Source organism: Dasypus novemcinctus, chromosome 19 (genome assembly GCF_030445035.2).
Source record: "Dasypus novemcinctus isolate mDasNov1 chromosome 19, mDasNov1.1.hap2, whole genome shotgun sequence".
In the NCBI taxonomy this organism is placed as follows: Eukaryota; Metazoa; Chordata; class Mammalia; order Cingulata; family Dasypodidae; genus Dasypus; species Dasypus novemcinctus.
In genome coordinates, this window is record NC_080691.1 from 51,329,476 (window position 1) to 51,344,590 (window position 15,115).

General features: G+C 52.7%; 1 protein-coding gene across 4 annotated transcripts in view; it reads right to left on the minus strand.

Moving 5' to 3' along the window:
* Nucleotides 1-15,115, minus strand: part of MED15 (mediator complex subunit 15) — a 65,056-nt gene that overhangs the window by 7,892 nt on the left and 42,049 nt on the right. For all 4 annotated transcript variants that reach the window (XM_004480974.5, XM_058281788.2, XM_058281787.2 and 1 more), the window contains 4 exons: nt 13,138-13,358; nt 11,572-11,904; nt 10,692-10,820; nt 4,823-4,942 (listed from right to left, as the gene is read on the minus strand). In XM_004480974.5, coding sequence (XP_004481031.2) covers nt 4,823-4,942; nt 10,692-10,820; nt 11,572-11,904; nt 13,138-13,358 — 803 coding nt within the window. The remainder of the gene's footprint in view (nt 1-4,822; nt 4,943-10,691; nt 10,821-11,571; nt 11,905-13,137; nt 13,359-15,115) is intronic.

The window sequence follows — 15,115 nt, forward strand, 5'->3', positions numbered from 1 at the left end:
AGAACGCAGCTATACACAAATGGCCCCTATCCCACAGCCCTGCCCACCTACCCAGGGACACCCTCCTGGGCTGGGTGATCCAGGAAGCTGCAGCAAGCCAGGGGGACAGAAGGGAATGCACTGGGCCCTGGGGGGGGGGGCCACCCAAGCAGAACAGGCAGCAGAGAGTAGGGAACCGGGAAGAGAGGGTGAACACAGTGAGCAAAAGCAGCAGCCATAGAGGATAAGGGGCAGCGGGACCAGATAATGGGACAGGGCAAAGGGCAGAAAAGCAGAGCCAGGGGACTCATGTCTTAAGAGGAGAACCCAGGAAAGGCGGGTGGCACCGCCTGCCCCTCACTCCTTCCCAGCCCTGTCCCCCACCCACCTCCTACCTCTACTCATGGGCCTTGTGGTCCCCTCTCCAAAGCAGGACAGAACATGGACCCACCCTGTGGCCATCTGCTGACACCTTCCCAGGAGGCAAAGCCCATGTGACTCTACATGACCCTCAGAGCCTGGCCTGGGTGGTGGTCCCTATGCTAGGATGCCTCCCCCAGTTACTCAGCATGGCACATGGTGTCACTAAGGCCTCTGCCTCCCACGCAGCCATGGCTGCCGGGTGACCTGGTACCTCCCAAACGAAGCAGAGGCTCTGCCTCATCAGGTGGGCGAAGAGATTTGCAACGCCAGGGGAGCACTGAAGGGTTCCGGGCGAGGAGGGAGATGTTCCAGCTGATGTTCCTGGCCAGGGACCAGGTGGCAGGGGGCACCTCTGAACAGTAGGCACCTTCCACAACCCTGGGGATAGCACTAGAGCCAGGGCGGGGTCCTTGCAGGGCACCTGGAATGTGAGGCCTGCCCAGGGACCGGCTGTGGGCCTGGAGGACATACTGGGTGAGCAAGGGACAGGGGCAGGGAGCTGGGGTGGGGTGGGATCAGGAAGCAGGAGGGCTGTGGGCCAAGGTCTGGGAAGGAAAAGGGTGTTTGTGTGAGTTCTGAGGCAGTGGGCATGGCTCAGTACCACCTGTGTCTCCCAGCCCCTCCCTGCCTGATGACACCTGCCAAGGTGACAGCAAAGAACTATGACAAAAACACACGTTTGGTTTGTTGTTTTCTCAGAAACTGAAATGTTTGGAAGAAGAAAAAAACTTTTTTAATTTATAAAAATATATCACATCAGTAGTAATTAAAAATTATGGACCTGTTGAAGAGCCAACAGCTTGTCCCACTTCCAGTGTGACAGCTGCCTCCCTTGGGACAGGGGCCTGGATCACCCGTGGAGACCCGTGCTAGGCACGGAGAGCACCCCAAACCCCAAGATGCAGCCAAGTGACAGCATCACAGAAATGGGGGTGGGGATCGGGGGCAGGGGCTAAGGAGCCCCCACTAGACTGGTACAACGCTCACGTCACAGCTTCCCGTTCGGCCTGTCTCTTGGACCTGTGTCAGCATAGGCAGTGTGAAGGCCAAGACGCACCTGTGGCGGACTCTGGGCAGGGGCAGGACACAGGGTCCCTGCCTGGTCACCATGGGATGGGCAATAAGGTTACTGATAGGACGGCAGGAGCAGCTCCCTTCTAGACGACTGAGCAAAGTCCTTTTGCCGCTGGGGCTGGGTTAGGAAGGCCCTGAGCCCAGAGCGTCTGCACACTTTCCTGGAACCAGGTTGTTAGCAGATGCCCCTAGTAAGAGGCACTCTGTGTGAAGCCTGGGCCCATGTGGGGGTCCCCGTACCCACGCCCAGCCCTCAGCGGGCAAACAGGAGGTGGCCAGAGGGTGGGAGGAAGCCCACCTGTGTGTGTGTGAGGCCGGCCTGCAGGGGAGTGGGGCCCGCTGGTACAGAGGCCTCCAGAGGCGGCAAGGTCAGCCTGTGGCGGGGGGAGGGGGGTGCGGGGGGTGGTGGCCGTGTACTGAAACGCCAGCCAAGTCTGAGCAGGCAGGGCCATCCAGGTGCCACCGTGAGGGGTGGGAGGTGCAGGACAGGGCTCCCTGTGGGAGAGGATGGGATCAGAAATAGGCTGCAGAGCAACATTACAGGCAGTGGGGAGGCCTCTACTCTAGCTCTCCTCTCCACTGCTCCTTTCCCTTTAGGGAAATCCATTTAGGGCCTCCCTCTCAAAGGTCTCAGACAAGCAGAAATGTGCCTACTTTCAGAGCCAAACCAAACACAAGCACAGCTGTGTCTGAGCAACGCTGCCTCCTCCTCTCTCCTTCCAGGGATCCTCTGGCTTCGGCTCACTGCTGGGACAAGGAGTTGACACTGCCACATGTGCCCTAAACACATGCCCAAGCTTCAGGGATGTGTCCCACCGTGATAATGGGTTGGGAACCGGTAAGCCACTGTGTGTGTGGGTAGCCAGCATCTCCCCACAATGCCTCCATCACTTCACTCACCCCCACACCACAGAACCCAGATGAAGCAGAATTTTCCATGGCTTTCATTTCAGGCACTAGCTTTATTTTTGCTCTAATTTTCTCTTTATCTTCCCTCACCTCTGCCTACCTCTCTTGCCTTATTTTGGGGAGTGGGTACTATGGAGAGTGAGACCCGTAGGCAGCATGCTTAGGTCAGCATGCTTAGCACTAGCTGGTGGCCGATGTGCCATGGGGGTGGCGGGTGAGGTGCCTGAGACAAACAATGCTGAGATGGCAGTGGCCAGTTGTGTCAGGAGCGGTGACCACGCAGGAGGGTGACAAGCAAGGTGAGGCCCAGGGCAGAGTCCAGAAGGACCCTGCTGAGGGTCTGGGGTGGGAGGGCAGCAGAAAAGCAGGAGCCTCAACCCTCATTGGGGCAGCCCTCGCTGGCCCTGAGTACCACCTACCTCACGCGCCACTGGGACCAGCGGCTACTCAGCACCACCTGCCTTCCTGGGGCTGCTGGCAGATAAACAACACCCAAAGAACCCACCCTAGCCTTGCATGTGCCACCTACTACGAAGTGTTACGGTTTTATAAAAATCAATCCTACAAGTTGGTGCTAAAGCCACCCCCCCCCCACCCCCAACAACAACCCCTCCCCAACCTGGCCCATCACCCTAACAGACACTGAGCCTGAGGCTTAGCCAGAGGCCTCTGCGAAACAGAACGAGCAGCTACAAGCCCAGAGCCAGGGACCCAAAGCGGACAACCACAGAGACAGACAGTACAGACTCATGAGCCAGGAACAGGGGACCCTGCCCTGCCCTCCCCACCATGCTGCCTCCCACCCTGTAGCAGTTTGATATAATTGATGAATTCCAAAAAGAAATATTGGATTATGCTTGTAATCTGATCTGTACCTGGGCATGATAGAGTTATGATTAATCACCACCAAGGGGTGGGGGGGGACTCACAGATAAAAGGCTTGGCGAAGAACAGAGTTGAGGCTTTTAATGTTGGAGTTTTGATTTTAGAGTTTAATGCTCAAGACTTAAACAGGAGCCCTGGGAAGTCAGCACACAGAGGAAAGAGAAGCCAGCCCCAGGAAGGAAGGAAACTTAAAGCCAGAGTAAAGCAAGCCCCAGGAATGTAGGAACCCAGGAAGCCTGAACCCTTGCAGAGGTTGTCAGCCATCTTGCTCCAACACATGGAAATAGACTTTGGTGAGGGAAGTGACTTATGCTTTACAACCTGATATCTGTAAGCTTCTACCCCAAATAAATATCCTTTATAAAAACCAACCAATTTCTGGTATTTTGCATCAGCACCCCTTTGGCTGACACACCCCCACCTGCAAAACCTCCAGGAAGCTCTTTCACAAGGCCCTTTAACCAGCAGATTCCAGCAACATCCTCTTCCTACAACCCAACAATCACCAAGAGGGAGGTCAATGCCAAAGAATACAACTTCCAGTCACTGGCACCTTGGGGACAACCTGGGGGTTGTGTTCCCACCTCGGGAAGGCCCCTGTCATTGTGAAAAACAGGTTCCGCTCCTTTTGAGTGTCACGTGAGGAGCACAGGACTGGGATGGCTCCTTGGGATGAGGCAGCACCTGGTACTCAAGGCTGATGAGGACTGGCAGGCAGGAACTGCTCTTAGACCATAGATAGAGTTCTTAATAATAGAAACTGATTTTTAAAGTTCTTTTGGCAAACCTGAGGTTTTCATAGCAAACCTGTAAGATGAGGGAACCTCACCAGTGTTTGTTCTCAAACTCTTAGAATAGGGTGTGGCATACAGAACACACGCAGTAGTTACTTGTTAAACAAATGAATGCACCATGGAGTAATTTCAATTGCACACAATAGCGGAGAACCACAATCTATGTCTCAGGAAAAGTATAACATGTGAAGAAGCCTATAGACATGTGTGCGCTCACACGCAAATGTAGTAAAGGTCATTTGAAACTTTGGAACAGTACTGCCCAAAGGAACTTCCTGTCACTTATAGAATGTTCTTTAGCTTGTGTTGTCCAGGGCAAGGGCCAATAGTTTCCCCAAGTGGCTTCTGGACACCTGCAATGCAGCTGGTGGAACTGAGGAACTGAGTTTTGAATTTTATTTTATTTTAGTTAACGTAAATGTAAAGAGTCACCTGTGGCTGGTCACTACAGTATTAGCGCAGCTCTAAAAGTAAGGTTATTGGCATGGTGTGTTTCACCATGCCATTTCATTTAACCATGAAAATGACAGCGGCATAACTATCCAAAACCCTAAGTAAGGTTTTACAAAAGACATTTCTACCGAAAACGGAAATGTCAGAAATATGGAAAACATTAACCTCAACACTAAACCCCAGCTATCTGCTCACATCCCTCAAGAGAAACCCTTTTTATGGAAGGGGGTAAAGCTCGGTTTGCATACTGAAAACATGGGCAAATGAGTCACTGAGGTGGAGTTACGAAGAATTCGGTTAAATACCTGTGCCGTGGGCTGTCCACTCACAGGGATGGAGCTTGATGGGACGGCTGGCGCAGCAGTGGATGGCGGGAACCGGGCTCTTACTTGCATCCCGCCTTGGGCCATGGCCGTGGTGATCATCTTTGGGACAGAGGGACAATAGACAAGGTCATCACAGAGAAGGCAGTGTGCTGGCTGGCAGTGAGCTGTGGGTGCAGGCTCTGGCTCAGTTCAAGGAGCACCAAGCCAGGGCCCTGGACTGCTCACCTACAGGTTTCACCACAGCATTCTGAGGCCTCTAGCAGGCCCCAGGCATCTGGAAGAGCGGCTGGAATGCAGCCCTAGAACCATCCATTGGCCACACTCTCTCCTTGCCATCCTGAACACACCTCTAAGTAACTGATGGATTTCAGGGGCGAGGGTTTGTGTTTCTGGGAGACCAGGCTACAGGGGGCATACTTCAAGAAGTTACCTTCCACCAGCACTCACTGGAGGAAAAGGCTTCCACCATTAAACCCAGAAATCATCTCAGGGAACCCCCTTTTTGTGCCTGATGGAAAACAACTCTTAGGTCCTAAACATGCCCCACCCTTTATCTCCCCCATACCTCTATGAAGCTACTAATTCTAGCATCTACTGAGGAAATGGTTTTCTTTTAGAACTAAAAGGGGGAAAGGTGGGAAAGAGAAGCAGGGGACTCCCATCTGGAGGGCGACTTCGTCTTTGTGGATGCTTACCTCTAAAAGATGTGTGTCAGATTTGTTCTTAAATATACACAGAAGACTACAGATCTGAGAACTCCATCTTGGGCTGATCACCTACCCCCTATCAGTTAGTTTACCTTCCTGCAGTATGAAGGCCACGAGACGGGCCCAGGGCTTCGAGGGCAGGGCCAGGCCAGCACTACAAGTGCCTGGGCAATCTCTGGGCTGCACTGGTGGGCTGGAGCCCTGGCCCGGTCCTGGGAGTGCAGGGACAGCACGTGCTCAGAACTGCTAAGATGAAGCCAAACTGGGGTATATATGGGAACCTCTTAAGTTTTTTAATGTAATGTTTTGTGTCATCTAATAACTTAAAAAAAGACAATTAAAAAAAATTTTTTTAAATAAAGAATAACATTTATGTAATCTAAAACCTTTTAAAAAATAAAATAAAAAGAAAATTATCCTATTTTTCAAAGGGAAAAAAAAAAAAAAAAGATAAAGCCAAACTAAGGCTGAGCAACACAGCCGGGCTCGGAAAGCAGAACACGCAGTCCCAGAGGCTGCTAGCTGGCCGTGGATAGTCCATGCAGTGAGCGCCGGGAACAAGACTCTGGAGAGGCAGGTGTGCCTCCCATGCTCCCACTGTGCCCCATGCAGCAGGTGCACGGGCTGGGGTGCTGTGAGCACCAGCAGATGCTACGCAATGGCTATGGGGGGACAGCTAGGAAGTGGCATTCTTGCAGCCAGGCCTCTTCATGACCTGGAGGTCATATTCATGTCCTTTGGGGGTGATGGGGGAAGGGATTACCCAGGATGCCCCTGGGTCCTGAGGACCCACTGCCCAGAACTCTGTCATTAGGCACAGAGGGAAAACAAATCGGGCTGTGCGAGGGCTCAGAGTATAATTGGAGAAATGAGAGACAGGAAGGCTCAGGGAAACAGGCAAATGGGCAGCTCTGCCTGGGTCGTGGCCTACGGTGGCTGCTGCAGGTCAAGTGTTCATCTATGCTGGCCACTGTGCTAGAGGAGGCCCTGACAAGAGCAGCAGGGGTTAAACAGGGCTTCTTCCAGACAAGAAGCAAGGCCTGAAGTCAGAAGAACTCTCAGTACTTTAAGTACTTGAAGGAAAAAGGCCTTGAGAGATGCAAATTTTTTTTCCAGGAAAGAAAAAAAAAAAGAAACATGGAACAAAAAACTTAAATCCAATTCACTTCTCACTGGTTTTCTTATCAAAGAAATCCTGCCAGGGAAAGCTCATTTTCTTTTTGAAAATGCACCAAAGAATGTTTACAGGGTTAGCTGGGTCAGGCAGCTAAGAAGTAACTTGTTTCCAAGGGAGGCTATATTTTCCTACTTCCCAACACTTAGACCCAGGAAGAATCCAAAACATTCTCACCAGCCTTATGGGGCCTGGAAGGAGAAGGGAGGGGAGCAACTGCCACCATAGTGATGCTCAGAGACATCTGGAAGGGAAGCCTGTTCTTGGAGACAATTTTTCATAGCTTGTGAATTATAATTAGTTTCCGTATAGACAAAATCACGGATACTGAAAGAAAAAAAGATTTAAAAAGCAAAGGAACTGTTTGAAAGGGAGGTGTATACCTTGGCTGGTTTTCCTTCTGTGTGTGGATGATCACAGATAAAGCCTGGGGAGAATCACACATTGATGCAGCTCTCCTGCTGGGGCCAGAGTGGGTTCCTCATCTACCCTGTGGGGTGCTGCTTTGCTCAGCTACCCAAGTCAAAAGGGTCACACATGCATACCATGAGCTAACCAATTTCCTTAACACCAAAAAACCCCAAACGCCACCCCAGGGTGAGAGGGGCAAAGGCCGGCCAAAGGCTCATCAGCTAGTCGATCTCCTGAAAGACAAAGTGCTGTCTGCTTAGGCACCCTAAAACACAGCATTTCCTTCACAAAGCACCCAGCCTGCTGCTGCGTGCCACCCACAGCAGCTCACAGGATCTGCACCAAACTGCACAGTACCTGTGCCCTGAGGTCAAGTGCAGAAACGCCACGTGGGATGTTCTACTCTGCATCTTTGAGCTCCTGCCTGAACAATGCTGTTAAGACTCATGGGGCCTTCGGGAGCAGGTGTAGCTCAGTGGTTAAGCACCTGCTTCCCACGTATGAGATCCTGGGTTTAATCCCTGGTACCTTCTAAAGGGAAAAAAAACACAAAAAAATAAAAAAGAATCACGGGGCCTAGAAGTATCCATGCCAGGTGACCCAGTAACCCAGTTCTGGGAAGCTTCAGGGAACAATGCAGAAACACAGTCAGGCATCAAGATATGCATCCCAGCACCACTGGTGATAGCAAAAAATTGCGAATGATCTGAAGACCCAAGAATGACAGAGAGACAGCGAGACACATCCATAAAAGGACTAGTACACAGCCATTTTAAACATTTTGTTATCAAGTTTTTAATAACACTAGAACATTTCACTTCTGTTGTAACGCCAACATGAAAAAAGTTGCATGAAAATTTCCACATACAGAATGACCTTACCTATGTGGAGGAGAGAAAGAAACGACACCAAGGTGTTTCTCCTGCACTGGGATGCTTCTCTTACTTAACACTTCTCTCATCTTTCCAACTTTCTACAGTTTCCACATACTTAAAAAAGTGTCTGCATCTGAGAATCCATAGCCTCATCTTGTCCAGGGAGCCAACCCAGGTTTCAAAGAAAGGCTGTGGAACAAAGACCCTGTCCTCAGACACCCAAGTCACCAGGCCACACCCTGGGACTCCACTGCTGCTACAGCAGTGATGATAGGCTGGTCATCCTCCATGAAGCTTCAGTGGTGCGAGACCAAGTTTAGAGACCAAACTAAGGAGAACAAAAGGCGCAGACAAGCCAAGTGCTGCCATCTGAGCTGAGAGTGCAACACAAATACGGTGTCGGCATCCTGGTCCGCTCACTGAACAGGGCTGCTGATTCCCCAAGAGTCTGGAGGTTCCCTCCTGTCACCAGTGGCTGGGAATCCCACCACACAGCACACCATGGAGGGGTGCCCTATCTCGGGGATGCATGTGACACGGTTCGGCTGGAGCAGGGATGGTCTCTCACATGCCTCCTCCCTCAGTCTCTTGATGCTCCAAAAGGGAGGTGGGCAGCACACCTTAAAAAACTAAAGGCTGAGTCCTCATCGAACCAAACCCACACGTGAACTGAGTCCAACTGCTTTCCACCCTCTCCTGCCACTAGAGAATCCTACCAACTTTCCATGGGGCCCACTACGTTAGTTCCATGAACCATGAACCCTCCATGCCCCACTAAGGTGACAGGAATGCAAAAATCTAAGAGTACCCCGGAGATGTCTGTGCTGGCCACATGCACTCACCGGCTGGACTGGGAGCACCATGGGCAGCCAGGAACGAGGGTGAGACCCAAGTGCTGGCGTCCTGCTTTTAAACAGTAATGAGACGCCAGAGCGGCTCCAGGGCGTGCACTTTCTTGAGCAAGAAGCCACGAGTACAGCAGCGGAATGGGACCAGACAATCAACTTGCATTCAATGTTCTAGGGATACTCACTTTCCAAACACCAAGAAGCTGGGTGAAAAGGAAGTTTTGCTTCAGGACAGACAGCTGTGAAGGCGAAGAATGCCAAGTCTCTGTTCTCTACTCAACAAGACCTGACATGCAGGAGTTTCAAGGAGGTCCGGCTGACCAGGGAGGGAAGTCATACAGCAGCATGGGCAGTGGCTCCCAGGGCCAGGTGGTCGCTACATGCCACCAAAGGGCAGACTCTGAGCATGCATCACCTCCTTCAACCTGCAGGGGAGGCCTGAGAGGAGGGTATGATCTGCCCATGAGGCCTTTGGGAGCCATCAAGAGGAAGAATGAGCAGCTGGCCCCATAGCACACAGTTGGGGGTGGCGAGAGAGACTCTAACCTAGTTGTGCAGGGCAAGCTGCCTCCTTCCCAGCTACAGCATGAAACCTATAGTGGGCTTCTCAAAAACCATGTCTGAGACAACTGGTGGTTGGGGAGTCCTGGGCCCAGGCACGTTGAGTCCCAGGAGGCAACTGGGCCAGCTTGACTACATCCAACACTCAGGCCCCAAGAGTGGCAAGCTTCTCCTCAGCCAGCTGCCCTGAGTCAAGGAGAGCTGAGAGCAAGACCCCTCACCCAAAAAGGGATGGCTGACAGATCATCTGGGGGTGAGGCATCCTGCCACCTAGACACTGCACTCAAAGGTGCACAGTACACACATGCAGGGTGCAGGGACACCCGGATTCCACGTCCACCACGGCAGGGACCCAGAAACATCTGACTTTCCCTCAGACAACCCTCGGCTTCTAAATGAGGGCTATCTGTTTCCACCACCATCTGTGGACAGGAAGAACTGAGGCCCCGGCCTGGGTTGGTCTCCCCATCTCCCTATCAGTACAAGGCTGATGTGGGTCTGGCAGAGAAGTCACAGGGCTTGAACCACCCGTCTTCAAATGTGAACAAGGATGTGGCCGCTTTATGAGAAAGGCCAGGTGAGGAATTCCTGTTCTGAGCTGCCTGCACCGTCGGCAGAGAATGCCCATAACTCAGCTGAGCCCGCCCAACGATCTGGCATGCATGCGGCACTGTGAGCAGGCTGAAGTCCTCAGTGCACGGCAGGCCCCAGCCGGAGCTGAGAGGGAAGGCAGGTAACAGGCTGAAGTGAGATAGGGATGGTACTGCTGCTCCTGCTTTGGACCTGAGCGGGCCAAGGGATGGGTGCCCTCTCCCTGCAGTGCCAGCCTCCGTGTTATCTTCCAGAGAAGGCCTGGGCTCAATTCTCTCATCCTCTTCCTAGTTTCCAGAGAGCTACTCTCCACCTCCCAGGCAGCCCTGCCCTCCAACACTTGGGTGGGAGCTGTTGCGAGGATGACATGCAGCAGCCCCCACAAAAGTGTGTTCCTAGACCACACCAACCAGCATTGGCAGAGGAGATGGAGGAGCCATGGGAAGGGGGACATCGTGTGGACCAGGCATCTGTGTGGTCCCAGACCAAGACCAAGCCGAGTGACCTCTCCTAGGACCACGGGGCCAGCTCACAGGGGCACCTGCCTCACAGGGCACAGGGAGGGAGAGAAGCCCTGTGTTTCTCCAACTTGGCTCTCAACCCAACCTGGACTCCTGTCAGAGGGCCACAGGAAACCCACCTCCATAAGCAGAATGGAAAAGCACTTCCTGAGGCCCTTACCTGGACCCCGGAGGCCACCATCTGGGCAGCCTGAGGCGGCTGCACAGTGGTCTGCGATTGGCCTTGAGGCTGTCCTGGCTGGCCCTGTGGCTGCCCCTGCGGCTGCTGTACCACCATCGGGGCTCGGACCTGCAGAGAGAGAGAGAGAACTCAACTGGGTGCCACCCATATTTTGAGGCGGGGGGCGGGGGTTGATTCAAAGCTCTTCTTGAGGTGGTGGGTAGGATCTCACAATGGGGCTGCACTGTCGGCCCCTTACCACACAGGCTCATCAGTGTTCCAGCCAGCTCGCCCCACCTGACCTCCCCAGCTCAGTGGGGAGCAAAGCTGCCTCCCACTAAGGATGTCAGCCACACCCCATCACCACTGGCCACCACTTAGGAATGCGACTGCTTCCCCAGCCCTCACCTAATGGGACAAGCACCCTGACAGTGTGCTGGGCTGCACTCAGAGCCCTAGGCTGCTCGAAGGAATCCAGGGTAGGCCAGATGAAACTGGGCACAGAGCCAAGGAGGAAAAGAACCAGGCAAAGGCACACAACCTGGTGGAGAAGCCTCCAGAGGGCAAGTCACATGTGATCCAAACCCCTAGAAGGTGGCTCTCCCACTAGATGCCTCTAGGCTACCAGACCTGACCCCAACAGGATACCCAAGGAGCACCCAGACACAGGCAACAGGTGTGTGGCCATATCTGCTCTCCATGACCCTGCCCAGCCCCCCAGCTCTCCCCAAGCCCGTAATGGGGAACTGGCCTTGGGGGCCAGCTCCAGTAACAATGCTAGAAAGGAAAGGATATGTCCCTCACAGCCAAGGAGCCTCCAACCCAGCAGTGGACAGAGAGGGGGCCCTATACACCCACAGGGAGAGTGATGGGTACTCACGAGTTTCAGCTGTTGCTGTGCATACAGCATCTGTCCAGCGAGGGCCGGTGCCTGCGATACCAAAGGCTGGGGCTGGGACTGGGGAGGGAGTTGTGATGGCTGGTTCTGGGAGCCTGGTGGCTGCTGGGGCTGCTGTGGAGGTGGGTGGTGCTGTGGGTGATGCATCTGCTGCAGCTGCTGGGGCAGGGTTTGAGAGGGGGGAGGCTGCGGCTGCTGCATTGGTGGCTGCTGGAGTGGCGGCTGGGCCTGCAAAGCCTGCTGCTGCTGCTGCTGCTGCTGCTGCTGCAGTTGCAACTGTGCCATCCGCTGCAACTGCTGTTGCTGCTGTTGTATCTAGGGGCAGAAGATGTAGCGCATGGTCACCACCCACCAGATTATGGGGTACCAGGTGTTCCCTGGGCCAGCATGCAGTAAGCCCGGGTGGGCACCATCACAGCCTTCGAGAAAGCCTGCCTGCTCAGATTGCTCAGAGGCAGCAGGGGGCTCTGGCACAGAAGGGCTCTGGGTCCCCAAGGCGGACACCAACTGTCCTGGCTGAGGCCACACAAAGTGTGCACCTGGGCCCTGGTCCACCTCTAGGTCTGAGAGAAGGAAAAGTTAAAGGGAACTATCTAGAAGGTTAGGTAAGGAGTGAGAAAGAATAGCTGCAGCCCCACAGAAGCAAGGAAAAGCTCAGGTAACTGCAGGTCTGATGGCTTCTCCAGTCACACTTGCTTTTGCTTTGTCCTGACAGTGGACATTAGGATGAGGAGGAAAGGCGGGGATGGAAGAGGAACTGTCAGCTCTGGGACAGAGGGTCATATCAAGGTCCAGGAAGGTGGCACTGGGAAGAGGAGGTGGTGAGCCATTCTGGAGGGGTCTGGAAATGGGGAGAAGCCCCACCAAGGCTTCCTACTCTCAGCCAGGACACAAGCTGACAACAGGTGCTCAACGTGCCAAAAGTCTGATGGCAAGTCACAAAAGAAAGAAAAATGGTCCTTGTGAGTAGGCCTCAGAACATGCCACTGCCACTGCCCTGCAGAACACTGGACAGGAGTCCCTAAATACAGTAGCCAGAAACCACAACACTGAAAGACAAAACAGAGGCAGTGAGTCCACAAAAGAATGTCCTGGGTAACGGTATTTCTCAGTGGTTGAGCATCTGCTTCCCATGTATAAGGTCCCGGGTTCAATCCCTGGTACCTCAAAAAAAAAAAAAAAAAAAAAAAAAAATCCTTACACCAACATTTCAAGCATTCCCGGGAATATTCTCCTTACTTCTTGCTTTGTCTGACTCTTCTATGATTGACTCCTGCCCAGAAGCCTCCTCTGATTCAGGCCCCTCAGGGCTGAATCAGCCCATAGTTGGACACCCTGTCTCCTTGAGGCCCCCTCCATCATCACTGCACCTGTTACAGGCAAGGGCTTGGTTTTTCCTTCCTATCCTAGACTCTGAGGAACACTGTGAGGAGGCAGGCACCTCGTGGAAGCCTCTGGGACTCTGTACCCAGTACTGTGGCTTGAGCCTACCCAGGATTCAACAATCTTAGGACAAAGACTAAGGACTAAAGGAGGGAACCCTGGTACCTGTTGCTGGTTTTGATGATGCAATTTAATCAGGTGCTGCTGCTGCTGCTGCTGCTGCTGGAGTTGCTGCTGCTGCTGCTGCACCACTGCTTGGAACTGCTGCTGCATGGCATTCTGCTGAGCCTGGAACTGCTGCTGCTGCTGCTGCTGCAGCGCCACCTGCTGCTGCTGCTGGAACTGCTGCTGCTGTTGCAGCGCCACCTGCTGGAGCTGCAGCTGGGCTGGGGATGAGGCCACGAGTCAGTAGGGGTCAGCGCGAGTCAGTAGGGGTCAGCGCGGGTGACCAGGGGGTCCAACACCGCAGAGCTGCGCCACAGCAGAGGCCCGGCTGCCACACAGGCAGGGCATTCAGACAAGGCCCCCTCCCTGGACAGCTGCTGACTACAGTCTACGCTCACTGGAATTTGAACATTCCATTTACTTCAGAGACAAATATGATGGGAAGCAGCATTATGAAACTTACTATTATGACTTACATTATAACCAGAGAGAAAAGAAAAGGGCCAACTAAGTCCACGGGGAGTACCAGAGGCCCAGCCCTAAGCAGCCACTAATCTACTTCCTGTCTGTCTATTTTCCCTATTCTGGTTATTTCTTATAAATAGAATCTCACCGCGATCCTTCAAGGTTCACCCATGTAGTGCCATGCATCAGAACTGCATCCCTTTCTATTGCCAAGTAATATTCCACTGTATGGATACACCACATTTTATTTTTCCATGTGGACATTTAGGTCATTTCCACTTTTTGAATATTATGAATAATGCTGCTATGAACATGTGCGTACAATTTTTGATGTCAGAGGATTTCTTTTTTGGGTGATGAAAATGTTCTAAAATTAATTGTGGTGATCAGTGCCTATCTCTGTGAAACTACTCAAAAACACAGAATGGTGCACTTTAGAGATCTTTTTTTTCTTATCACCCCCGCCCCCCATTTTTGCTTGCTGTCTGCTCTCTTTGTGCATTCCCTGTGCCTTCTTCTGTGTATTTATTTTTGTTTATCTCCCCCCTTTGCGGCTTTCATGCTGTCTGCTGTGTCCATTCGCTGTGTGCTCTTCTGTGTGTTTGCTTATCTCCCTTTTTGTTGCATCACCTTGCTGAGTTGGCTCTCCACGGCACTTATGGGCCAGCAGCACTCCACGGTGCCCAGGCTGGCAGCTCTCCACAGCATGCAGGCGAGCCTGCCTTCAAGGAGGCCCCAGGGGGAAACGGACTTGGCCCAACGGATAGGCCATTCACCTACCACATGGGAGGTCCGTGGCTCAAACCGAGGTCTGCTTACCACATGGGAGGTCCGTGGCTCAAACCTGTGTGCTGGCCCATGCGTAGTGTTGATGCGCACAAGGAGTGCCCTGCCACGCAGGGGTGTCCCCTGAGTAGGGAAGCCCCATGTGCAAGGAGTGCACCCCGTTAAGGAGAGCCGCCCAGTGCGAAAGAAAGTGCAGCCTGCCCAGGAATGGCACCGCACACACAGAGAGCTGACACAACAAAAAGAAACACAGGTTCCCAGTGCTGCTGATAAGGATAGAAGCGGTCACAGAAGAACACACAGTGAATGGACAGAGAGAGCAGACAACGGGGGGGTTGGGAGGGGAAAGGGAGAGAAATAAAAATAAATAAATCTTAGAAAAAAAATTAAAGAGGCCCCAGGACACAAACCTAGGGCCTCCCATATGGTAGATGGCAGCCCAACTGATTGAGCCACAGCCACTTCCCAAATAGGTGTATGTGTACGGTATGTGAATGGTATCTCAATAAGGCTACTGTACAAACAAACAAAGCAACACTGCAAGATAGATTCCTTGTATGCTGTGCCCAGTTTCCCCCAATGGTAACATTTATGTAAAATTATAATGTGATACCACAACCAGGACAGATATGTGTACATGGGGAGTGGGGAGGGGTATGTGTTTTAAATTCTACACTAATTTATCACCCGTGTATGTTCCTATACCCACCACCAAAAATCAGGATAC